Source organism: Emys orbicularis, chromosome 4 (assembly GCF_028017835.1).
Source record: "Emys orbicularis isolate rEmyOrb1 chromosome 4, rEmyOrb1.hap1, whole genome shotgun sequence".
In the NCBI taxonomy this organism is placed as follows: domain Eukaryota; kingdom Metazoa; phylum Chordata; order Testudines; family Emydidae; genus Emys; species Emys orbicularis.
In genome coordinates, this window is record NC_088686.1 from 144,611,015 (window position 1) to 144,636,677 (window position 25,663).

The 25,663-nt window shown below is 41.9% G+C and overlaps 1 protein-coding gene across 1 annotated transcript; it reads left to right on the forward strand.

The window, feature by feature from the left end:
• Nucleotides 1-492: 492 nt before the first annotated feature.
• PFKFB2 (6-phosphofructo-2-kinase/fructose-2,6-biphosphatase 2) lies at nt 493-23,220 on the forward strand. Its single transcript, XM_065402510.1, has 16 exons — nt 493-589; nt 4,006-4,131; nt 5,020-5,116; nt 7,179-7,245; nt 7,378-7,452; nt 8,043-8,099; nt 9,163-9,287; nt 9,692-9,899; nt 13,520-13,666; nt 14,796-14,900; nt 15,489-15,618; nt 17,267-17,329; nt 17,962-18,035; nt 20,699-20,893; nt 22,087-22,109; nt 23,163-23,220. Exons 1-16 carry the CDS (start codon nt 493-495, stop codon nt 23,218-23,220), a joined length of 1,647 nt encoding a protein of 548 aa, XP_065258582.1.
• The last annotated feature ends 2,443 nt before the right edge of the window (nt 23,221-25,663 follow it).

Consider the following 25,663-nt stretch of genomic DNA (forward strand, 5'->3'; position numbering starts at 1 on the left):
GATGCTGTCAAACCAGCTGGGATTATTTCCCAGCCTTGGCATCTCGGGGACTGGCCCCTAAAAAAGTGCCTAGCAGCTGCATAATGACTTTGGGAGGTTGGGGGAAGGCTGTTCCTTTATATTTGTAGTGACTTGCAAAAGTAGGTACACTCTCCCCTAATCCTTCTGTTCCCTGGCTGAGATGGTTCATTAATGTCCTAGGTGAGGGATATATTTTTCCCCCTCTGCTTCATTTTTCTGTGCTTTGCGTTATCTTGTGCCAACTACATATGTTACCACCTATGTATGTTACGACCTGCTGTTGACCTTGGACTATAGCTTTGAGACTGTTATATGGCTTCCTTTCCCTCCCACCAGGAACAGCACAGATAAGTTGCTATGCATCTTCTTTTATTCTGTCTACTGGATTTCACAAGGATTTGTTTCTTGGTTCTCCTTTTCTTTTCCAAGAGCCTGAAGGTCCAACACTGACCAAGTGTGTGATTAGCAGCAATGTCAGGACATACTGCATTAGTCCCAGAGCAGAACAACAACAACAGCAACCAGGAAAACAAAACTTCAAATATGCGAGTCTCAGAAAAAAAGTGCTGTGAGTATTTGTGACAGTCTTGAGGAAAATAGAACTTGTGTCTTGCAATTAATTTCTCTTTTACCTGTTTATAAAAAGAGGTAGTCAGTCAGTCATGCTTTATTCCTTCTAGCTCAGTGCAGTAGTAAAGACAAATACAATTTCATCCTTAGTGCAATTCTATAGACTTCAGTGTCATTACACCAGGAATGAATTTAGGCCTATCCCGAATCCTGAAATGAGCTGCACATGAGTGCAGGATCAGGATCTTTTTTTTAACATGCCCAATTTTTGTTTTTAAGTCTTTAACATAAACATCTTGAATGATTTTACTTTTTCTGACTCGATAGCTGAATTGTGCCCCCCATGCAACCCTCAGTACAAGTACAATAGTGGCAGTGCTGGCTTCCCCCATGTCACCTCCCCAAAGTGCTTCAGCTCTGATCTGGAGGGTTGTTCATTTTGTACATCCCAGTCAGTTCTTGGCCTCTCAGCTGAGGCCGCCAACAAGGGGAACAATTGTGATGTGCTTTTATGATGTCCACTTGGAACTGAGATCATCAGAAATAATTTCATGTGGGCTCCTAAAGTAGTACTTCACGGGTTTATAACTGTTTACAATTCTTGTTTGTATCACTTCTATCCAGTTATATTTGTTACATGTTTTGCTCTTCTGGGCAAATGTTTATCTTTCAAGTTAATAATGTTTTGCAATTCAGCTGTTTAAAAAGGAACTCTATTTTAATGTAGATTAGAGTTTTAATGTAATCTCTGTTCCTGAAAGCCACCCACATGTACTAGGCAACAAGTAGCACAACTGTACTGAACAGTGGTTTAAAATAGCCCACCATGAAACATTGTTCCATATTTCTGTCTAATGTGCTTCATCAGGCAGTGATCTGGGCATGTTACATCTGTGATAGAATCATAGAATATTAGGGTTGGAAGAGACCTCAGGAGGTCATCTAGTCCAATCCCCTGCTCAAAGCAGGACCAACACCAACTAATCATCCCAGCCAGAGCTTTGTCAAGCCGGGCCTTAAAAACCTCTAAGGATGGAGATTCCACCACCTCCTTAGGTAACCCATTCCAGTGCTTCACCACCCTCCTAGTGAAATAGTGTTTCCTAATATCCAACCTAGACCTCCCTCACTGTAACTTGAGACCATTGCTTCTTGTTCTGTCATCTGCCACCACTGAGAACAGCCTAGCTCCATCCTCTTTGGAACCCCCCTTCAGATAGTTGAAGGCTGCTGTCAAATCCCCACTCACTCTTCTCTTCTGCAGACTAAATAACCCCAGTTCCCTCAGCCTCTCCTCACAAGTCATGTGCTCCAGCCCCTAATCATTTTTGTTGCCCTCCGCTGGACTCTCTCCAATTTGTCCACATCCCTTCTGTAGTGGGGCGGCCAAAATTGGATGCAATACTCCAGGTGTGGCCTCACCAGTGCCGAATAGAGGGGAATAATCACTTCCCTTGTTCTGCTGGCAATGCTCCTACTAATACAGCCCAATATGCCGTTGGCCTTCTTGGCAACAAGGGCACACTGCAGACTCATATCCAGCTTCTCGTCCACTGTAATCCCTAGATCCTTTTCTGCAGAACTGCTGCTTAGCCAGTTGGTCCCCAGCCTGTAGCCGTGCATGGGATTCTTCCTTCCTAAGTGCAGGACTCAGCACTTGTCCTTGTTGAACCTCATCAGATTTCTTTTGGCCCAATCCTCTAATTTGTCTAGGTCACTCTGGACCCTACCCCTACCCATATCCCTGATATGTTGAGTTAATGCCAAAACTAGTGTCTACCAATCTCCATTGAACTCTTTTAATCTAGCTCTTCCAATCTTCTGTTGTCATAGGCCAGGAACAGATTTCAGCAAAGAATCCCAAAGATATTTGCTCAGTAGGAAGGATGCACACACACAATACTATGATTTAGGGCTGCATAATCACTGAAGGTCTGTTTTGATTTTTACTGCTTTCCAAGTATCTCTCCCCCATTGATTTTCATTCCCATTGAATATCTTTATTAGGGATTACTTTTTCTCCACGTGTACTAGTTGCACTTATACAGATTACACTCATTTTGTTTTTTCCTGCTTATATATCTAACCATTCTGGATCCCATAACACAGTGTCTTTACTGATTTTTCAAAGCCTCCCGATCTAGGTCACTCTGGGAATTAAAATTTAACATCTTGTTTGCCTCTTCCTCCAGATTCTTTATAAAGCTATTTAAAGGGACATAATCAGTTTAAAGGTTATGCTTGTGTTTGACAATGTTTTACCTACAATTGTTGCAAATAATCCTTAAAAATGACTATGACTGGAAGAGACTGTGGGGAAAAATATTTATTTTTTCCCATTTGTTTACTTTGTGTATTTGACAGCACTTGGTACAGATGGCTTCCCCAAAGTCAGTTTCCCTGTTGTTTGTGCTGGGTTTTTGTGCACAGCAACAAGTGAGAGAAGAACAGTCCTAATAATAGACCAATATGGCTATAAAACTATAAAAAAATTGGTATGGGGGTTTGGGAGCAGGTGTAGTGCACAGATATTCCTTTAACAAAGTATTTGAAACTTGACTAGATTTACAGCTGACAAAGCCCCGTCAATATTGCAGTTAGATTTGCATTTTATCTTGTGTGGCAAAACCATCTCAACAGGTCATTTAGATACGGAAAAGACTTTAAATCCTATTTTGTCCATTCTGTGTTCCATTCAGTTTATATTCACTTGCTTTGACCAGTTTAATTATAGCAACACGTGCTCCCATATCCCTGTCTATAATCAGTGTCTTTCATATAGTTCTATAAAACTCAGTTTTACTTAATTAGTGGATTAATTAATTAATCTGTTGCTTTTGGGAAATTACGTGATTTTTTTTTTTTTTTAAAGAAACAAGAAATTTTATGCAAAAACATTAATGGTAAAAAAAAATCCTGCTTCTCAGCAACAGGCTAAACATTACTAATTTAGTTTCTCAGATCATTTGTTGAGTATGTTAAGGAAGGAAATTAGATTCCTGTCTGCTGTCAGTAGAGAAATATGATCTCTTTTATTAAAGAATTTTTTCCTATGTCCTTGACAGTTACTCCTTAATAGTTAAATATTTTTAACTCTGGCTGACGTATTTTGGCTGACACATTAGTCACACGTTATTTTCCCTGTTCCCCGGTGGCTGATCAGTCGTTAACCTACTTCATTAGCTAACACCCGAGAGAGCCATGCTGTGGTCCAGTGATTGCTATTAACGTTTAATTGGATGGAAGGGCATGATAATGAATCCACTGTGTGTTTCATACAGTAAGTAACCTTTTGTGTGGCTGGTAGATGGGCAGAGGCAGTGGGTTATGCCAGAAATGAATTTGGCTTCTGACTTGGTTTTTGTTCTAAGCTGTTTTAATTAGTTTAATGATTTCGCCGCCTCCTCTTTCCAGCATGGGCTTCCTATATGACCAACTCCCCTACTTTGATTGTAATGATTGGCCTTCCTGCCCGGGGCAAAACTTATATGGCCAAGAAATTAACACGCTACCTCAACTGGATTGGTGTGCCTACGAAAGGTCTGTACGGATTTTTGTACGTGGTAGCTTAAAGTGATGGATGGATCATGGAGCTGGCAATGAGACATTTGTTTTAATCCAGGCCAGGTTTATAGTCACTGAAAGTTGTCATAACTTGATCAGTGTTGTCCCTGGTGAACAAGCGCCTACGGCATAAAACCTTATTGGCAGTGCCAATAAAGAGCCCTAAGATTCAGTTATCCATAGCAACTGAATTCCACTTGAACCCTTAGAGGTGGTTTCTCCAGGCAGATTGGAAAGAGTCAGTATGTCGGGGAAGTTTAACTAGTGTTACTCAAGCTGTATCTATTCTGTGCTTATAGAGGGAACATCATCCCTGTGCAGAGGGCCAGCACAAAATCTGTGCGTTACTTAAGTCCTTGAAGTAGGTCTTAAGTGCTTCAGACAGAGGCTGACAGGGCTGCCAAATTTGGTATCTTTTCTGAGAACTAAACTTTTCTTTAGGAAAGTGCATGAGATATTATAAAGCCCCTTCTGCTTGACTTGGGCCTCTTCTCTTTTCAGTGAGTGCATATAATCCTGCTTAATGGGAATAGGGATTGCACATGAATATACTGATAACTAGGAGGATAGTTATCAAAAATGTGCATTAATTTGAGGAGATCTGGGAAAAGTTACACATGGAAAATCAGATATTCTGAAATGCTATGGTGCAGTTTAAGTTTTTCAGATTTCAGTCATAAGGAATTCTCGTGGTGTTTGCAAAAGTTAATTTGAAGTAAAATTGCTGAAAGGTTTTAGTTGGAGGGATAGGTCATAAATTGCTGTAATCAAGATAAGGATGTGATTCCCCTCTTGGCTCACAACCAGGTAACATGTTTTTGTGAAATGCTGCAAATCACACGTCTTTGTTTGTTTTTTGTGAAGTGTTTAATCTAGGAGTATATCGTCGTGAAGCAGTGCAGTCGTACAAGTCCTATGATTTTTTCAGGCATGATAACAAAGAAGCCATGAAGATTCGGAAGTAAGTCTGTGTCAGAGGATGAAACCCAACTTGAATAGTAGAGGAAAAAGTTCATGTCATTCTAAAGTCTGTGCAGCTGGTTTCAGACCATACCTCTGATTATAGGAAATGACATTTAATGTCAATAGACAAATATGGAGTTAAATTCTGCCACCATTGCTTAGGTTGAGAAGGACTTTATTGCATCAGTACTCCCACTGATTTCAATAGAAACTACTCACAGAGTAAGGTATTACACTGTGTGAGTAAAGATAGCAGATTTGGGCCTGCAGTGAATGTTTTGTGGAGTGGATTAATAATTTGTTCTACCTGAGGAAATTCCAGATTATTTTACAAGTTTTAAAAACTGCTTTGGGAGCATGTGATAGAATTTAATTTTGTGTAGACTAGTGCTCTTCAAAAATAGATATATTTTTCATTAAATCCTCATATTCCCCACCTCCATTCTCCTGGTTGCTGGCACTTTGAGAAGGAGGGAAAAAAGGCAGTTGACCCTTGCCCAGTTGACGATACAGCTGTCACTATACAGGTTTAGGGGTACTAGAAACTCCAAGAACATCTTTAAATGAATACCTGGAATTATATCGGAAGAAAGTAAATTAACCCTACCCGGTAATTTAATTTTGCAGACAGTGCAGGGGGAAATTTCCAAGCATGTGAGCTTGCTTGTGGCTCTTACAAAGGAGAGGGATATTGTTGTTAAACTCTCTAGTAATTTGGACTTTTGTATGGTCTCAGGCATACTAAAATATACCATTTTATAACCCCTATAATCTCTGTGTATTTCTCTATACCTTCCAATAGGATAAAATATTTAGGGCTTCATCCTCCCACGAGTATTTGTGGCAAAACCCCCATTGATTATAATGGCAGCAGGATTATGTTTTTTCTGTAGCTGTTAAGATCAAGGCTTAGTGACTGATCATTTTTCTGAATTCTGCGTTGCTCTGGAATTTGCTTCTGAACTCAGGTTACCTCTAGGTCAGTCTAAAAGTCATGCCGTTCCAGGGTTCTGCTTTGATTTTGCACTTCTCCACCAGAATAAACAATTCCCAGCTCCAGACTCCAGATCAGTTTTCTTACAGACATTTGCGCACAGCAGGACACCAACACTGTAGTATGAATTCAAGGTGACAGGCAGCCTTATTCCATAAAATTCACACATCGGGGCAGAGGGGACACACTCTGTGTGCTTTGTTGGGTATTCAGTGCATGCCATTAAAACAGCTGCCCTAGAAGCTGGGTCTTCAGGGTGGGCATGAGGCCTCCTGCTCATGAGTAGGTAACAAACTTCAGATCCTCTTTAACAAGTTGGCAGAGATATAACTATCCTTCCAAGAAAGTGCCCTTTGGTCTTTGTATGGGCATGTCTACAAGCTGCCGTGCTCTCTCACCCCCTTGACTGGAGCATAGATATGTTCTTTTAAGGAAAGTTTATCCTTATAGATGAATGCCAAGGGTGAAATCCTTGCTCCGCTGAAGTCCATGGCAAAACTCCCATTGACTTTCATGGGGTGGAGGGCAGGATTTCACACCAGGGGTACAGTAGTGGCTGTTTAACAACAGGAGTCGTCCTGGGGAGAGATGTCAAATGATGCTTAAACAATAAATCTAATAAAGGGTCTAAACCTGCTCTCATTGAAGTCAGTGGGAATTTTGTCAGAATGGGGCCCAAGGGACAAAACTCAGATGTTAAGAGAAGCATGTAATACAAATAAAAAGCAGATGGATTAAAAAGTCCTTATTGTCCCATTTAGTGACCAGTTGGGAGACCTAGATTCAGCTTCTGCTCCTAGAATCTATCTTCCCTGGCAGGCAGCACACCTGTCCCCAAAGAATATGACTCCACAGAGACCCATTTGTTCCTTTAAGGAAAGATGGCAACAGATTCCTGAGCTGGAAAGATAGAGTTCTCAGAACAGAGGCGTGGAGGTGGAAAAGGGATTTAAACAGGGTTGGCTCTGTAATTTATCCCACTTTGAGCTTTGGAGCCGTGGTTCATGAGGCTTGGAATCTGAACACTTTGCATGGTCTGCAATGCTGCCAATTTCTCTCCTTACAGACAGTGTGCCTTGGTGGCTCTAGAAGATGTGAAAGCTTATGTCACGGAGGAGTGCGGGCAGATAGCTGTAAGATAACACTTGATTATACCGAGTTTAAATCAAAAGAGTATTAAATCAAAGCCTGAGATTTTCATCCAAACCCTTCTGGCAGCTTTAAAAATTGTAGCTAATGTTGTTGGGATTATTTTTTTCTGTTAGGTGTTCGATGCAACCAACACGACTCGAGAGAGGAGGGACTTGATCTTAAATTTTGCTAAAGAGAATGCTTATAAGGTGACTTTCATTGATCTGGGATAAGGACTGTAGGAGTGAATGCCTCCCTTGGGTGTATCCCATTGCCATTAGCGTCAGTGCATCGGATGGCAGTTTTGGGCCCTTATCTTTGTACAGTGCTGCTGTAGTTTCAGGGCTTGTGTCATCATTTCCACCTCTGCAAAGCTGGTTTGAAATGCTGTTCTGGTGTTGTTTTTCATCCACTCTGCTCTGGTGTCAATGAATATTTAAGGTGCAAAGTAGGGGAGAATCAGCACCCTTCTATGCATATGTCTGATTTGGGAAGTACCCTGTTTAATGAATTGGCTGTTGGGATATCCCAAACAAAATATTCTGCCCTCATCAGCCCTTATCTCTCTGGAGCTCAGAGATCGTGAGGATGTGTGTGGCACACATTCCTAAATAGACAGATGCCCCTCACAGTGGGTTCCTGTTAAGGTTAGTTTCTCACAAAGCATATCTGGCTAAATCTATCCCTTGGGTAACTCTGCTGACTTCATTTGTGGCTATACTGGAAATTAATATGACCTATTTACATTACTCTAGAGGCTCTTAATTCTACTAAACATGCTTCATTGCCTCCTCTCTAGGTGTTTTTTGTGGAGTCTGTCTGTGATGATCCAGAAGTCATTGCTGCCAATATCCTGGTGGGTGCTGAATGTTCATAGGCTCAGTCTGTAACATCCTTCTGTAGAAGACTTGATGTTTGTCAGGGAAGGTCACAGACTATTATAGTGGCTCACAGTAACAGCTGAGATTCATTATTATTAGAGAGCCTTACAGTAAAGTTTAATCTAATCCACAGAACTCAGGGGATTCTGGGTTTAAAGGCTTTTACTCTCCCTCATTCTGTTGTGCCTGCCTGTGGGCAGGTGATTCTGTGAAGTCGTACTGAGTGTTCTACACTAAGGTGTCTGTTTGGGCCTGGTGTTAATCTCTGTTACACCCGTGTAAATTCAGAATAACCCAGTTGAAGTAAAATGAGTCACTCTGGATTTATGCTGTCCTAAGAGAGATCAGAGTCTGGCTCAAAGACTGAGTTCTAACTTTCATTCTGATTTTCCTTTCTGCAATCACAAAGGGCATCCTAGGTTAAACTCACCCAATATTCCCTTACCCTGCTTTAGTGCAGCTTTTGCCAGGATCAGAAAAACTGGACTTTGTTATCTCACCAGGCAGAAAGAAATTGAAACTGAACTGCTTAAGTGTAACTCTGCAGTTCTTATTCTGGTGCAGTCCTATCCCTGAATAAACTGCCTGGGGTGGGGTGCCCTTTGCAATACTGTATGTAGTTCTGATAGCCTTGTTCTGATGTTTCAATTCTGAAATAAGTGGTTAATATTTGCAGATGCATGGCAACCAAGACAGATGGGTTATTTATGTGGGAACTTGGAAATCAAACTAAAGCCATGAAGCATTTTATCTCGGAGCTTGATTTTATTTTCATGGGAAGATCTGCAGTAAGTGGTTTGTGTGGAAAGGCAAAAGTCAAGCCATCTGTCTCTGTCCCCAGGCCAAATGCTACCCTGTGACATTTGGAATTGTTCTTTGTTTCCTTTTCAGGAGCAGGTTCTTCACAGGGCAGATGGGAAGGGGAAATGTAAACAGTGTTTGTTTGTTTGTTTTGTTTGAAAATTGAAGAATAATGTCACTTATTCTGATTTATACAAAGTTTGCTTAACTTTTATAAAATCTCTCTCTCTTGTTCAGGAAGTGAAGGTCTCCAGCCCTGACTACCCAGAGAGAAATCGAGAATATGTGATGGATGATTTCCTGAAGAGGATAGAGTGCTATAAAGTCACATATCAGCCCCTTGATCCAGATAATTATGACCAGTAAGAGGCGAGATTTAGCAGCATGTTGCATACTGGATATGCTGTGGAAACAGACACATGGGCTGCTTTCTTTTGCCAGTTTTGTTCCCTAACCTAACATGCTGCAGTCCCTATGCTGGCGAAACTCTCATTGACTTTGCAATATGGGAGATTTGCTTGTGTGAGGCATGCAGAATTATGTCCAACATGATTTGCAAGGATTTCTCCCTAGTGTATAAAATGGGAATGTTTAAATAGAAAACTATACTACATTGTAATAGTCTGTTCTTTCTCTCTAAGAGTTTTATAAGGCACCTCAGTGCCAATTGGTAGCAGCAGTATCAGTATTACGAGAATACACACCTACACACACACATTTTGCTTTAAAGATGCTGATGAGTGTCCTTGTTTTGTGTTGACCGTAGAGACCTTTCCTTCATTAAAGTGATCAATGTGGGACAGCGGTTCCTGGTAAACCGTGTCCGGGATTACATCCAGAGTAAAATCGTCTATTACTTAATGAACATTCATGTCCAGCCACGCACCATCTACCTTTGCCGGCATGGCGAAAGCGACTTTAACCTTGTTGGCAAGATCGGTGGGGATTCTGGCCTGTCGCCGCATGGGAAGCAGGTATGTTCTTGGCAGTGTCAGGATTGACATCTTTTTAAAGTGTGTCAGTATAATAGGAACCTGGATTTAGGTCAGATTGTCTGCTGGTGTAAATGGGCTCAGTTCCATGGACTTCAACAGAGTTTTGCTCATTTATGCCAGCAGATAAATTGGCCTGAATCTGACTGTCAGGGGTGTGTGACTTCTCTTCGGCCTGGGGTTGAAGTCCCCACATGCACCTTCAGCAGTCACTCTCCCTGCTCCCTTGTAGCAATGCTCCCTGCCAATGAGGGGTGTTCATTCTGCAAAGGATTCATTCTTTACTGCGGAAACAAGAATGGGTGTAAATTTTTATGGATTTGCCAAGGTGCCACTTAGATTGTAAAGCTGAAATGTAATAGACTAGATTTGCCAATATGAGAAATGTTACTGCCAATGCTGGGATGCAGTTTAATTAGGATAACTCCTCTTTATTGAATCCAGGGAGTGCTAGTTTACTAATTTTAATACTAGGTTCTTTTCAGGTCTTCTTTTATCTTAGACAGTATTTCTGAGATCAGGACATTTTGTTATTCTTAACCAATCAGCAGTTTATTAATTCACCTAGAACCTCATTGGTATATAAACAACAATTGATTGATCAAGTGTAGATACAACAAATCTTTTAGGTGTATGCTGAATGCAAAATACACATGCAGCCTTCTGTGTGAGTAACACAGACCCAGTGTTGGGATCCAGCAACTATTCCGAGGAACAAAACAAATCACCCTAAATCTTATTACATTTACTGATTGTCACCAGTTTTAAGTTCTTTAGCATCTCTAATGCATTTATCACCCTTCAAATAATTCTCTCGAAGACTAAGGATGCCCTTGTGTTAGGGTACTCTCTCTTATGAATTTCATCCTTGCTAATTGGGGGAGGGATAGCTCAGTGGTTTGAGCATTGGCCTGCTAAACCCAGGGTTGTGAGTTCAGTCCTTGAGGGGGGCCATTTAGGGATTTGGGGATTTAGTTGGGGCTTGGTCCTGCTTTGAGTAGGGGGTTGGACTAGATGACCTCCTAAGGTCCCCTCCAACCCTGATATTCTATGATTCTATTTCTTGTGTTTGGTTTGATAGGGACTAGTTTGAAACATCAAAAGCAATTGCTTACATTTCTTTTTTTGAAGTTCTGAGGCCAGTGTGCTTGGATTTACAAAGGAGAAACACATGTATAGCACTACTTAGTTAAAATCCACTGTTTGGTTACTTGGCGGTGTGACAGGCTGTCCACCCCACACAATGTCTGAATGGGTAAAATAGGCCAATTAACCTTATAGGCTACACCTGGAGGAGAGCCAGGGACTGATAAGGCCTAATGGCTGATGAAGCCTAGCTGGGGGAGAAGCTGGGTAGGGAATCTAAAGAAAGGAAGTTTGAATTTGTAGGGGAGAGCCTGCAGTCACTTGTTGGAAGCAGAGAAGTAGGGAGGAGGAAACCGGGGGGGGACGACAATAAGCCCTGGGATGCTAGCCCTGGAAAAAGGGTCAACCCCAGAGGAGTTGTGAAGAAAGAAAGTCCCCCAGCCCAGAGCCCTCACCCCCTCCCACACCCCAACCCCCTGTCTCAACCTGCAGCCCCCTCCCGCACTCTGAATCGCTCATTTCTGGCCCCCCCCCCCGGAGCCTGCACCCCCAGTTAGAGCCCTTGGCCTCACCCCCTCCCGCACCCACAACCCCCTGCCCCATCTCAGTGAAAATGAGTGAGGGTGGGTGAGAGCGAGCCACTGAGGGAGGGGGAATGTAGTGAGTGGGGGGTGGGGGCTTGGGGAAGAGGCGGGGCCTCAGGGAAGGGCGGGGCTAGGGTGTTGGGTTTTGTGCGACTAGAAAGTTGGCAACCCTAGATGCGGGGTTGGGGAGGGTGAGCTAAGGGCTTGCACCTGCGGCCGGGGTCCAGGGCCAGAGCCCGAAGGCCCACGACTGGAGTCTGCTACCCACCACTCCAGGGCTGAGGCCTGAAATCCGAGCCTCACTGCTCCCAGGAAGGTGGGGAACTCACTGGCTGCCTGCTCCTCTGGCGTTTGTGGATCCTCAGGGGGGCAGGGCCCACGTCCTGCTGGTCCCTCCCCTCCCCCCCCCGTCACTGCCCAGGAGTCTGTGGCCGTAAGAAAAGCCTGGTGGCCAAGCCGCATTTGAGAAACGCTGCAGTTTCTATTGGCCACTTGCCGAATGGCTTTCAGCTCTCGTTCTCCATTGTTTCCATTGATATCCAGCAGATGACGCTAGCGTATAACAAATTTCTTCAATCCGTAGAAGACTTCAATGTTTCATTCATTTCAAAGATTTTTTTATCTGTTTTTTTTTTCTGTATTATCTATACTGTGAATTGGAATCTCTGCTCAGTTTCAAAGTTATGCCTTGGTTAGCTGCTTATATCTTTCAGTGAGACAAGGTGGGTGAGGTAATATCTCTTATTGGACCAACTTCAGTTGGTGAGAGAGACAAGATTTGAGCTTACACAGAGCTCTTCTTCAGGTCCTGGCCTGTAGCTCAAAAGCTTGTCTCTCTCACCAACAGAAATTAGTCCAATAAAAGATATTCCCTCACCCACCTTGTCTCTCTAATATCTTGGGACCAACAACACTGCATATATCTTTCAATGTTTTTTCCTTTGAGTGCCATACAGTTCATACTGCTTAATTCAGCAATTATTTAGAAAGAAAGCAAACAAAATCTCTTTACAGCGCCTCTAAATGTAGTGGACTTAGTCCATACATTCTTTGATTATATCCAATACCTTTTATTTCACATCTTTCAGGGCTTGTAGTGGAACAAGAAACATAATTTTGAAAAGACAGACAGGGTAATCACATTTAGAGAGATGGTACCTTTAATTCATAAAGCAGATAAATGTGCAGTTTCTAATTTGGGATAAAGATTGTTGGTTTGGATTTCTTGGGGTATCAGGAAGCTTGACCTATATATGTTCTTCATATTTCTATAGGTCGCCTAGCAAGCATTCTTAACTGGTGTAACTCCGTTTCTACACACAGCTCTGGTTCTTGATAGGAAACAGTTGAGTACTCTGCACAGGAAAACAAGAAATTCTTGTCTGTCATCTGGTAGGGGCTCTCTTTAGCTAGACCAAGAGAGATGGAAGTCTTATCCACAAGCAAATTATGGGAGTCTTTGGTTTCAGAGTCTAATAGCTGGAAGACTCCTTAACAAGCATTGGAGCTTTCCTTTCCTGAGGAATGTGTACTTCAGCTCTAGCTTAACTGATGCTTCCCAGACAAGATGTCCCACACATTTGGATGTACAGATTGATTCCCATTGTCTTTAGTCCTGAAAGGAAGCTAAAGTTGGGAGCCCGTATGCAGTGATTAGTTGTAATTCTAGTTGCCATGTTTAGCTTTCAGATTAAAAGGGGCCTGAGAGGGAGCTATGGTAACTTATTGCCAACATGTATTCAAGGCATGTTTGAGATCTATATAGCTCACAACTGTGAACATATTAACTCTAAACCTAGAGTGGCAGAAATTGGCTTTGGATGGCATCAGTTAATGCCAGTCTGGTGAGAAGTTTAGCATGTTCTTTCACAATGAAGAGTGAATTCACAATGGTTACTTTTATCATCTCCCAACCTGCTTCAATTTCTCTAGTTCGCTCAAGCCCTTAAAAAATTCATTGCCGAGCAGGAGATTGTGGATTTGAAGGTTTGGACGAGCCAGCTGAAGAGAACCATCCAGACAGCCGAGTTCTTGGGGGTCCCCTATGAGCAGTGGAAGATTCTGAATGAGCTCGATGCTGTGAGTACAGTGGGGAAATGGTCCAAAGCTATACACTGAACTTCTGGGGGTTTGTAAATAAGAATAGTGAACATGAAATAATGTCTTTCCCCTCCCATCTAAACACTTTCTGAGCATTAATTACGCTTCAGAACACTATGTATTTATATTGCACCCCTCACCTCTGTGAGCTATAGAACTGCTTGGTGTAAAATTGAAAATGCCTATGGATTTTACCCGTCTAAGTATCCCAGTGCTCTTTACAGCAGATACCATTAAAAACTCAACATTCAAGGTCCTAGGTACCTGCAACAACCAACTACAGCACAACAGGCATATGTTGGGCTTTCAGTGGTTCCCACTGTAATTCTTTCATGCAAATAAGCTGTAAAGATAATAACCTGGAAATAAATACTTGTTTCCATTACACCTCTACCCCGATATAGCGCTGTCCTTGGGAGCCAAAAAATCTTACCGCGTTATAGGTGAAACTACGTTATATCGAACTTGTTTTGATCCACCGGAGTGCGCAGCCCCGCCCCCCTGGAGCGCTGCTATACCACGTTATATCCGAATTCGTGTTATATCGGGTCGCATTATATCGGGGTAGAGGTGTATTTGCAGATTTAAAAACAAACCAACCAAAACCACAGCCATAGAACATAAAGGTTTGGGTTTAAAATTCAAACTAGAAAACACATTGCAGTTATTTGTGGAGGAACTTTTGCTCCTTTGCTGAGGTCATTTCCGTTGTATTCATAGATTCCAAAGCAAGAAGGGACCATTGTGATCACCTGGTCTGTTATCCCACATAACACAGGCCAAAAAACCTCACTCAAGAAACTAGTTTCCAAAGAGGGGCTCAATCCCACAGTGCAGAGGTTGAGTCTCATGTTCATCCAACTGAGCTAGCCTGCCTGCATCTGCATAATGAGGATGTTAATGCTTGCTTACCTTTCAGGAGGGGTGCGAGGCTTAAGGAATTAATGTTTGCAAGCCCGCTCCATGGTTCTCAAGTGTAAAGTGCTGTGTTAGAATTACTCCTGTCTGTTATGAAATGTAAAACAGTCGCCACATAGGCACAGAATCTTCTGTGTTCAATCCTTTTGCCCCTAATGAATTCCCTTGTAACAAACTCCTCTTCCACCAGGGAGTGTGTGAAGAGATGACATATGAAGAAATTGAAACTCAGTACCCAGATGAGTTTGCGCTGAGGGATCAAGAGAAATATCTTTATCGTTATCCTGGAGGAGAGGTGAGCAGGTTTAAAATAATGTAGCTGAGTATGTGTAGATAGGAAAGAAGGGAATAATTAAAACAAAATTAGATTTATGTGGGAAATGGCAATAGACCTAATGGTGGCATCCCAAATTTAGTTGTAATACAGTGGATTACTGATCAGTGACTATTTCATTCATGGTGCCATGCAAGTGATACCACTTGATCATATTTGTAAAATGTATGAGGGTTGTTGTATTATTTCCTTGGGGCTGTGGGCAGACATAGGGGTCCTTCTGGGTGGAGCTCATTGCAGGGAGAGAGCCATAGATGTGATTATTTACTTTAGTTTATTATTTATTTTTATTTACATCTGTTGAAAATGTTGCTAGAGACCTGACTATCTCCACAAATTTAGGGGCCAGTTACCAGTCCAAAAATATATCTAGTCCCCCCCACCCCCCGCGCTATCGGTTCTTCTATATCTTCCATATTTTAAGATTTTTAACCTGTGTTTTGATTCACGTGAAGCAATTTTAAGCCCTGCTCTTGGTTCTGGCATCTCCGCATGCTTGTGAAACCCCTAAACATCCTTATGCTGTTGAACCTTTCCCTTGATTTCTAGTCGTACCAAGACTTGGTCCAGCGTTTGGAAGCTGTGATTATGGAGCTGGAGCGTCAGGGCAGTGTTCTGGTTATTTCTCACCAGGCTGTTATGCGGTGCCTGTTGGCCTACTTCCTTGACAAGAGCGCAGGTATGAAAGTAAATTCACTGTGTTAGGGTGGGGTTTGCCGGTTACATCACAGAGCTTCTGGAAGGGAGATTTACATTATTCATTTAATTTTTACAAAAACAGAACTTTTTGAAAAAAATATTCAGTAATATAGTACTTTACACTTCTCAAGCCTCTTTTAGCCCGGAGTATCTGTAAGTGCTTCACAAATAGTTCTCCTTGCAGTGCCACTGAAATGTAGCCACTTCGGGCATGTGAGTTTAGGAAGGTTATTCTGGATAGGCCCTGTTGTTGGGACTTGAGAGATGTGGGTTTCAGTTCCTGTCTCTGCCACAGACACTTCTATGACATTGGGCAAGTCACTTAATCAACCCCGTGTTTCAGTTTCCCATCTGGAAATGGGGGGTGATGCCACTTTACCTGATGGGTGCGAGGAGAATAAAATCCATTAATGATTGTGAGGTGCTCAGATACAGTGGTGATGAGGGTCATGTAAGTACTTAGAGCGAAAGCATCACCCAGCCAATTTCTGGACAGCAGTGGGACTAGATAGCACAGAGAAGGGAAATTATAGCCGAGGACACGGAGATGAACTCTTAAACTTCTGGAGTGTTTGCCACGATCTTTAAGATCCACCAGGCAGATACCCTTAGAGTCCTGTGGCTGCAAGAAGCTATGTCTACACTGCAATTAGACACCCACGACTGGCCCATGCCAGCTGACTTGGGCTCGCAGGGTTACGGCTAAGAGACACTTTAACTGTGGTGTAGATGTTGCAGCCCGAGCCCAAACATCCACACTGCAGTTGAAACAACCCCTTAGCCCAAGCCCTGTGAGCCCACGTCAGCTGGCACAGTGTAGACATTGCAGTATAGACATACCCTAAGTGGGTGGGTCTCTGAGGACTTTTGCTATAAGCCTCCGTTTTTGGGGATGTCGGTGTCTGCTATTGAAAGCTATTTCCACTGGGTGGCAGGTTAGGAACAAAAGAAAAAAATCCCTATCTAAGTTCAAGACCTGTCTGTTGGGACTGTGTTGCTGGCCATGCCATGCAGGAGGGACCTTGGGAGGAATCCTGGCCCCACTGAAGTCAGTGGTAAAACTCCCATTGATTTCAGTGGAGCTGAGATTTCAGCCCTCAGGTTCAGCTCCTGGTCTCTTGGTTTCAAAGCTGGCAGGCAGAGACTGACACTTGCAAAGGCAGTGTGATCAGAACTTGTGGTGGGAGGAACTCTCCTGGCAGACTGAATAGCAGCAGTAATGTGCCCTTAGATGGAATGACTGGACTGTGACTTGGTGGCTCAGGGAGGGGAAGAGTTAAAGCAGGAGGGAAGTGCACAAAGCTGATTCTAGGATGTCCCTCAGGACTGCAGCAGTAGACTCAAGAGGAGAGATAAAGGGATGTCAAATAAATTATGAGGCGATTACCTTCTACATCTGCTTTTCAGAAAACGAAGGCCCTGATCCTGCAAAGACTTACTCACACACGTTAACTTTAAACAAGTGAGCCATCCTATTGAACCCCATGGGACTTCTCATGGGCTTAAAGTTAAGCATGTGTGTAAGTCCTTGCAAGATCCAGGCCAAACTGAGGAACCACAAAATTCCTTCATAGTTCCAAACTGTGCCCAGTACATGCCGTGTTTAACTTCTCCTTGTCTGGTTTCAGACGAGTTGCCATATCTGAAGTGCCCCCTTCACACCATATTCAAGCTCACTCCAGTTGCTTACGGTAAATATTTCCCTTTTTCTCACTTAGCTGAATGTTTATGAATTTGCTGGGCAATTTGATATCAAAATACACATGGAAAATTATGTCCTGTTAAGCATTTAAGTGCTACATTTATTATAAAAGTTAAAAGAAAATAAGGGGGAGGCCAAATGAGAGAGAACGTTTTATTTTTATAAAATATATATATATATATAAAATGAGTAACAACCAGTTTCTTCTAAAAGAGACCCATTATCTCTGGATTATATTTATTAACCGGGAAACCAGTTTTTCCCGCGAGATTTGAACTCTTACCTGGGAATGAACTGAACTTGAACTAGTTTTCATGTCAATAAGTGTAATCCATACAGCATGTATCTTTGTGTGAAGGTTGCCCTTGTTTACTGGCTGCACTTCTGCAGCAAAATCTACAGGAGAAAGTAATTAAAATGTTGCATATCACACACTCATGTAGAATCCATGATTAATATTAAATTTAAAGTACTGTCTATGTACAAGTTCTTTACAAAAGAAGAAACTGAATTATTTATTGTCTCTGCAAACAATTGAGTCCAGTTGCCAGTAATGAGAATAATTGATTTTAAAAGAAAATCTAGTTCCTCTTTTGAAGTTTCTCTTTTCATTTGGTGAAGGGTGCAAAGTGGAAACGATCACCTTGAATGTTGAAGCAGTGAATACCCATCGAGACAAGCCTGCTGGGAGTACTGTAAGTCTTTACTGAAAATCCCTGCCCTTGATTCGAGGTTGGCAAATTACACAACTAGAGCCTGCATTAAAGATAATATTGCAAATCTGAACAGTCACTGTGGAGTGCCTGCTAGAAATCTTCCATCCATTTCAGGCATCACAAAAACTGCTTTTGAAGTATTGCCCCTATAAGGATAATTACCTTCTTTGAGCAGAACTATTGCAGGTATACATTTTCCAGATATTTAGTTTGTTGTTTCCAAACATGAATGGGAGAGAGTTTATTTTTAAAACTGTTTAAATAACCATATTAGGAAAACTAAATGCAAAGTTTATCAATGCAGCCTTTTTAAGCTTTAGGGTGATCATCCCAATGTGTAATGATGCATTTCCCCCATTGTTATTGCTATGATCTGTCTTTTTAAGGTGCTCGTTCTATAATTCTTTAATGTGAGCTCTCTCTCATATTTCTAAAGTTATAAATAGCATTGGACAAAAGCCTTAAATAAACTTCTCGGTTGGCTTTAACTCTGGTTCACAAGAGCTAAAATGCTGTGGAAAGGTCAAGGTCACTGCTGTAACTGTGGTCTGCCTGGAAAGCTAAACCTTCATGAGTGCATTTGTGCTATTGCTGTTGATTCAGCTAATGATCCAGATATATGTAAAAAGCAACAGAGGGTCCTGTGGCACCTTTAAGACTAACAGATGTATTGGAGCATAAGCTTTCTTGGGTGAATGCCCACTTCGTCAGACGCATGCGAAAGCTTATGCTCCAATACATCTGTTAGTCTTAAAGGTGCCACAGGACCCTCTGCTTTTTACAGATCCAGACTAACACGGCTACCCCTCTGATACAGATATATGTAGTTATCTGAGGCAACTAGAGAGGTTTTTTTGTACCCTGGTCTCTTCATACTGATACTCTTAAATTTAGTAAAGACACATCTACGTATTCTGTGCAAATAAGGACATTCTGACACAGAAACTTAGGCACAGATAGTGGGGAATGACCCCTTATGACTATAAAGTGGATATGAACACCGACCTTAGCCATCAGTATGTTAGGGAAGAGAAGATAGTGGCAGTGTGAGAGCCAAATTCAGCCCTGGTGTGGGCGGTTGCATCTCTACTGAAATGCAGATGTTCGAACAGCAGTGAATGTGTAATGGCCTCTGCTGCTGTCCCCACCCCCTCCGTAGGCTTCAGAGCCCAAGCTCCAGCCTGAGACATAACTCCAAAGCGCTGTCTACACAGCTAGTTTTAGAGTGCTAGCACGAGCCCCGCTATCCCACGTCTGTCGACCTGGGCTGGGAAGCTCCCTTCCACGGGTTATGTAAGCACACCACGAGGCCCACATTCAGCATCCTTCCCTTGTTCAGCAAAGCACTTAACACATGCTTAAATTGTCTGCTGAATTGAGGCCTTACGGCCAAATTTTCAAAGGTTGCTTCAGTTATTGAGTGTCCACCTTTACACGCTGACACAGGGCCTGATAGTTCAGAGGTGCTGATCATTTGCAACCGCTAGGGTCCAGGTGTTCGCCATCTTTTGACAATCAGGCTCTGCGTGTTCACGTCGAGCACTCAAAAACTGCAGCACTCAGAGTTAAAGGCCACCTGCCAAATCTGGCTCACTTAGACTGGTGTAAATCGGAAGTGATGCCATTACATTTAGACACGCTTTTGAAAACTTGGGCCTTTACCTCTCTGTGCTTTGCAAAGCGTACGCAAAGTGCTGTGAAGATGATTGTCATTAATACCTATTTCTAATCTTGTTGAACTTTTTGTGGCATCTAAGTTGTCCTCTTATTGAGCTACAGGATGACAAAAGAATCCTAGATTGACAAATTTGGAAGTTGTAGACGGGGCAAAAAGTTTTGAAGGTATCATGCAAAGGCAACACCTGCATTGAAATGGACACTCTGAGGAGATTCAGCAAAATTTCAGTGGCGAGTTCAATTTTGGTGTTTTATAATTTGCACTCAAATTGCACTAACACTGCGACTTTGTTCCTGTGTGATACTCAGCATTGCCTCCATGAAAACAGTAGGAGCTGTTACTATTTGGTTCTTTGCTTTCCTGGCAAGATACAGCAGCTCTGAAAATAAATCCAAGTGCTTGGGGAAATTTTACTATCAATACAATTTTTTTTCTCTGCATCCTGTTTAAAAAAATCTTGAACCCACAGAGATAAGGGAAATAAAGCTGTTACAGTGCAGTGACAAGAGAGCATTTTAATAGCAGCTACTAGACTAAAGCAGTATCTCAACTCTTCTATGTGCAGTGGGTCTAAGGTAAAGGGAATGGTTAGAAATGGATAACTTTGAAGAAGGTGACAGGTGAAATTTTATAGTTGAGGGGCCTGAATCTGTAGCCATCCAGAAGTTTTAAATTTAGCACAACACCTGTGCACCATGTGAATTCTCAAAATAGGACTTCAGTGGCGCATAGAGTTTGTGCTGGTCCTCTGCACAGAGGAATTTTTCTATTGACTTCCATGGGCTTTGCATTAGGCCTCAATTGGTTTGAATGGGAGATCTGCCTGCAGAGCAGAAGCAGGATTAGGTTTCTGGTTATGGTAAGTGGAAAGTGTCTCTGGCATCAGGAATATCTTGGCATGAACTTTGATTTCAGATTGTGGTTCTGCTTTTCATTCCTTGTAATATCCTCCATTTTCAATCAGAACAACCTTCCAAAGAGCCAAACCCCTGTAAGGATGAGAAGAAACAGCTTTACGCCTCTGGCCAGTTCGGACACAATAAAGCGCACACGAAATTACAGTGTTGGGAGCAGGCCTCTCAACCCACTGGGGTCTCTGCTATTCCCAGAGGCTCGAGATGGGGCTGATCAGCAGAAGCTACAAGTCAGTGTTCAAGTGGTAACTCCGCTATCTTACCCCTCTCCCCCGGTCAAACACAGAACTAATGGCCAAACAATTACTCCTGTTTTCTAATGGTCCTGTGCAATGCACAAATGAAATGTCTTAAAGTTTAAATGCCTTATCACCATCCCTGCTTTAAAATAGCTTCAGATTACAAACTCCTTAGAGTCAGCAAATTGGGGTGCAGCTGCAATTGTGTAAGCATAAAATGCCCTGCTCCCTGCAGAGTGAATGCCATTGAATAACAATGAGTTCCTGGTTTGTGTTTTTAAAATACGATTGCCCTTTCCAGACAGACAGGTTGATTTTTAAGGGACTCTCTGCTTGCCCGAATGTCATAAGGTATATGCAACAAAGTGATCCTCTGATCCCAGTGAAACTGATCGGCAGCTTTGCATGCATGATCTTGTTGCGGGGAGGAATAGTTCTGCCTCTTTGTAAATTGAAATGGATTAATCGGTTTTCGTTGGTCCAAGCTGGATGCTTAGTTTTTGCACTTCACACTGCATAAATACTGAATTGTAAGTAACACTTTTAAAGCTGAGGTCCTGATTGACCAGTGTATCTCTGCTGTCACACTGGTGTTGCTTCGCTGATTTCCACAAGCAAAAAAGAATAGCGGTAACGTGACAATTTGGGCCCCAGTTCAGTTCTAATAATTCTACCGTGGTAATAGTAAAACACAGGTCTAAATTTTCAAAAGTGACAGATTTGGGATACCCAATTTTAAGACACTTCAAAGGAGCCTGATTTTCAGAGGACACTTGATGAAAATGGAGACACTCAAAATATCTAGTCACTTTTGAAAATCTGAGCTACATAGAGTATGTTTTAAAACCTGAAAACATCCCTTTAAACTTAGTACTAAAAACCATTTCTCCCTGTACTGACATTAACGTTGCAGCTTATCAATATGGAATACACTGGGTTGGACAGAGCCATTTAAATGAGCGTTCAGCCAAGAAGCTGATTGACTGGCTGGACTTTATTGGTGCTTTAGGATGCAGTTTCCATGGCTTGTATGAGGTAGTTGTTTCTTATACAAGCCTGCAATGGTCCCTCCTTCACAAGAGATTCTGGGGGTTGTTTCAGTTTTTCCTTGTTTGCTGCTCTGCTTTTATATTATGATTTTTTAGTCTTTGTTAAAATGCAGTATGAGTTATCCTGTGCTGTTTCTTTTTTCTTTGCAGCTTCAAATGGGAAGTGCTTGCTTGTGAGTATCACTGAACATAGCTTGTAGGCATTCTCTCTGGGTTTGTTTAGTAAGTAGCAATTCTCTTAATTATAATTGCATGGCAATCATTGGGGGGAGGGAGGAAACAATGAATGCTTGGGGCAGAAGGAAATCATTTGTCACATAATAGTCCAGCAAATCAAAGAAAGGCCATTGTTGGTGGAGAATCTATTTATCATAGGTGAAATTCATCTGCAGAGGCAAGTGTGAGGGTTGAAATGGAATTTAATGATGCATAGGCTTCATGCTGGCCATCTGCAGAGGGGTGAGTTTCACCCCAGATCAGCAAGATTACTGGGATAGATGAATGGTGTATCAGGCCCCAAATACGTTCTGGGTGTAACTCCATAGAAATCATTCAGTGGAATTACACCAGGGGAGATTTTGGCCCTAGGTGTCTGTCTATAGCACAAGATGCTACTAGCTGTAGTTTTGTTGTTGATCCATGCTAGAAATTCCCTATCGAGATGAATAAATGGCGAGTTACACACAGAGGTGGATGGCATGATGCAGCCCTAGTCTGCAGGACTTCAGAACCGTTTACATGAAGACTTTAATAAATTGGAGGAGGGAAAGTTCTGCCAGACGTCTAGTAGCCTGAGCCAGGAACTTCTTGAGTTTTAATTCCTGCTGGGACACCAACTCTATGAGGCCTTGGGCAAGTCTCTTACCCTATCTGTCTCAGTCCCCCCATGTGATAGGCAAGTATTATCTTGCAGAGTTTTTGTGATGGTTATTTAATTATAGCCTAGTCCCAAATGGTGCTGAAAACCCTCAACATCCATTGACTTCAAGTGGGGGTTGAATTAATTTCCCACCTTACAGGAGAAACTTGGTCCCTCACAGGATTGTGAACTTTGTAAAGTGCTTAGACAGTGAAGAGTGCTATATTAGTGTTAAGTATAATTTTTAATCAGATCCCATAATCCTACTGGAGGGGTGAATTGGATGGGGCTGAAGGTTACTGTAGCATCTCTCTTTCTCACATCCAGTGAGAGAGGACATAAATAGTCTATTATCCCTTCTCTCCAGGGAGCCAGCAAACATCATCACCTGTGAGTCCTTGGTTTCTGTCTCAGCCACCAAGTGAGACTGTCGAGCAAGAGGAATTTAGTGTCACACTGTACAGAATGGCCAGGAAATTACCCGTACTTCCCTTTGTGCCTGTGTTGCTCAGATCCAACCTTGCTGACCATGAGGCCCTTTCTTGTCCCTGCTTTAAATGCCTGAGTGAATGTCACTGCAAATGTTAATACAAATATCTCTTGATGTACTTGATGTTTCAGTTTATACCTTATCTGTGAAATTGACTTCTATAACTTTGACGTTGCATTTTATTTACCTTATTTGTGAAACGGATTGTGCAATGTGAGATTTGGTTTTATTTAATTTCATTGTGGTTCTTAGTAGGTGTCTCTTTGGGTTTTGTACGTGTGTGTGTGTGTTTAATGTTATCACAGCATTTTTGCTTTCTCCTCTGGGGAGTGGTATCATTTTCCCCTATGCATTTGTTACAACTCCATTTAAATGCCTGTGGTATTGCTTATTTGCTAGTTGTTGAATACTCTTTGCCTAGAGAGCTTTACCCATTGTGGTTGCTTGCCACCATGTGGATATGGAGTAGAAGTTGTTTTATGCCCAGTTGTAGCCATTTGGCATGAAATCTCTTTCTCTCTCCAGTGATTTTTGACTGTGCCTGGAACGCACTTCTATACTCAACAATGTTACTGATGCTACATTGAATAAGTGACTTTGCTTTAAAGGAATATTCTCAAAAGAAGCTGAAAAATGTTTGCATTAGAACAAGGCCTTCAAAAAACTGTCTCTCCTTGTTGACCACCTTGGCAGCCAGAGGAATGTTTTAGAATTGGGGTCTGGGAGTCAAAAGTTATGGGTTCCATTCCATGGGTTCCATATTGACTAATTTTATGGCATTGATCAAGTCACTTAATCTCCCTGTACCTTGGTTTCCCATCTGGGGATAGTACCCATGTTTATAAAGCGCTTTGAGATCATCCGATGAAAGGTGCTATGTAAGTGCCAAATATCATTGTCGTGGACTTGAGGGGAGCTCATTTTAACTATTGATTTTAAATTAGGAAACTGATCTTGAAACAGCTTTTTAAAAACTCTGGTTTCCAAGGCTTTCTAATGGGGATCGTCTCAATCTGGCGTTGCATGTCAAACTGTCAAGATGACCGTGGTGGTCAGTTATTCTTTTTAACTTTGTTAAAACACGTCAGGTTTTTTTTTTTTTTCCATTTCATAGATCCAGTGGCCAGGAACTACCCCATGCAGATGGAAGCACAGACTACACTCTTCCAGACAATTCCTCTTGGGTGTTCCAGTCATTACATGGACCTAATGCATTCCCTCCCTCCCACACACCCAAGACAGAATTTAAACCTATAGAAATTTATGTTTGCAATTCATCAGAGTTGCAAATACTTCTTGATACTGACAACATTATGCTCTGAGGAACAGATATTCTATGGCCTTCTCCATTTTATAGGCAATGCACTTGTCTTTCAGTTTCGTTGGTAGAAAAAAACGGGAGGGAGAAATGCATTTTTTCCCTGTGACACTGAAGTTAGATGCCTCGTCCTATTTGACAGCTTCATTTTCGAGCTGTATTGAAACTGCTTTTTTTAAATTGTCATTTGCTAAGTTGCCTTAACTTACAGTTTGCACTTACGAATCGTATGCCAATTCTCTCTTTATGTAGAACTGTGTTCTGCAGATGGAAAGGAAAATGGTTGCTGGTTCAATTATTTTCCAGACATCTAACACACATAGTAAGAATGGAAAATTAGGGTTTCATAAAAGAGACTCCATTCATATTTCATTCTCAAAGACAGTACCAAAAAAAGGAACACTACAGTCAGACTTGGGTCTTGCTGTTTTCAGATGTCACTTAAACACCTCTTTCAAGCAGGGAGGGCTGTACTTTGTGTTGAATCAAGACAAGCACAACTTCCGTTCAGAATTGAACAACTTCCTTTGAATGTCTACAGACGTTATGAACATGCATCTACAGGCACAATCAGAACTTGTAGTTACCACACAGTGATCTATCCAGGAGCTGTTTGTAACTCATCTTCTAACAAAAGGATTTTGAATTTAATTGCACTTTGTAATGAAAGTGAATCTCTTTAGCACTTTTACTGTGATTACGTAGCCTCCCTGTTCGTAACCAGCATTTTATAGGCATACATTCCTTAGGATAAATGACTATGCTGTGGGTTTCAGGGTAACGTGCCTTGTTTTGTCTTTTATTCTCTCTATCTTAACATAGATTTTAAATAACAGATACAGAAAAGTTTTATTTAAATGATAAAGTGATGTTGTGACTGTTTTACCCAAGCTGCAATAACGCACAAAATGTCAATGGATGTTGCTAGATACTGAGTGAATGTTTTGGGTATTGTCAGCAAAGTTGTTATGCAGAAATGGCACCTTCTTAGTTCGCTCCCTGTGTGTCTCTTCGTCTCATCTGTGGACTTTCCTGACACAAACATGTACTCATGGGAGAG

What these genes read in the sequence shown, in the direction of transcription:
- PFKFB2 (XM_065402510.1), top strand. Translation starts at nt 493, where the DNA reads ATGTCAGGACATACTGCATTAGTCCCAGAGCAGAACAACAACAACAGC. An exon ending in ATCGTTATCCTGGAGGAGAG is followed by an intron (nt 14,901 to 15,488) that starts GTGAGCAGGTTT and finishes CTTGATTTCTAG; the next exon opens with TCGTACCAAGACTTGGTCCA. An exon ending in GCTCACTCCAGTTGCTTACG is followed by an intron (nt 17,330 to 17,961) that starts GTAAATATTTCC and finishes CATTTGGTGAAG; the next exon opens with GGTGCAAAGTGGAAACGATC.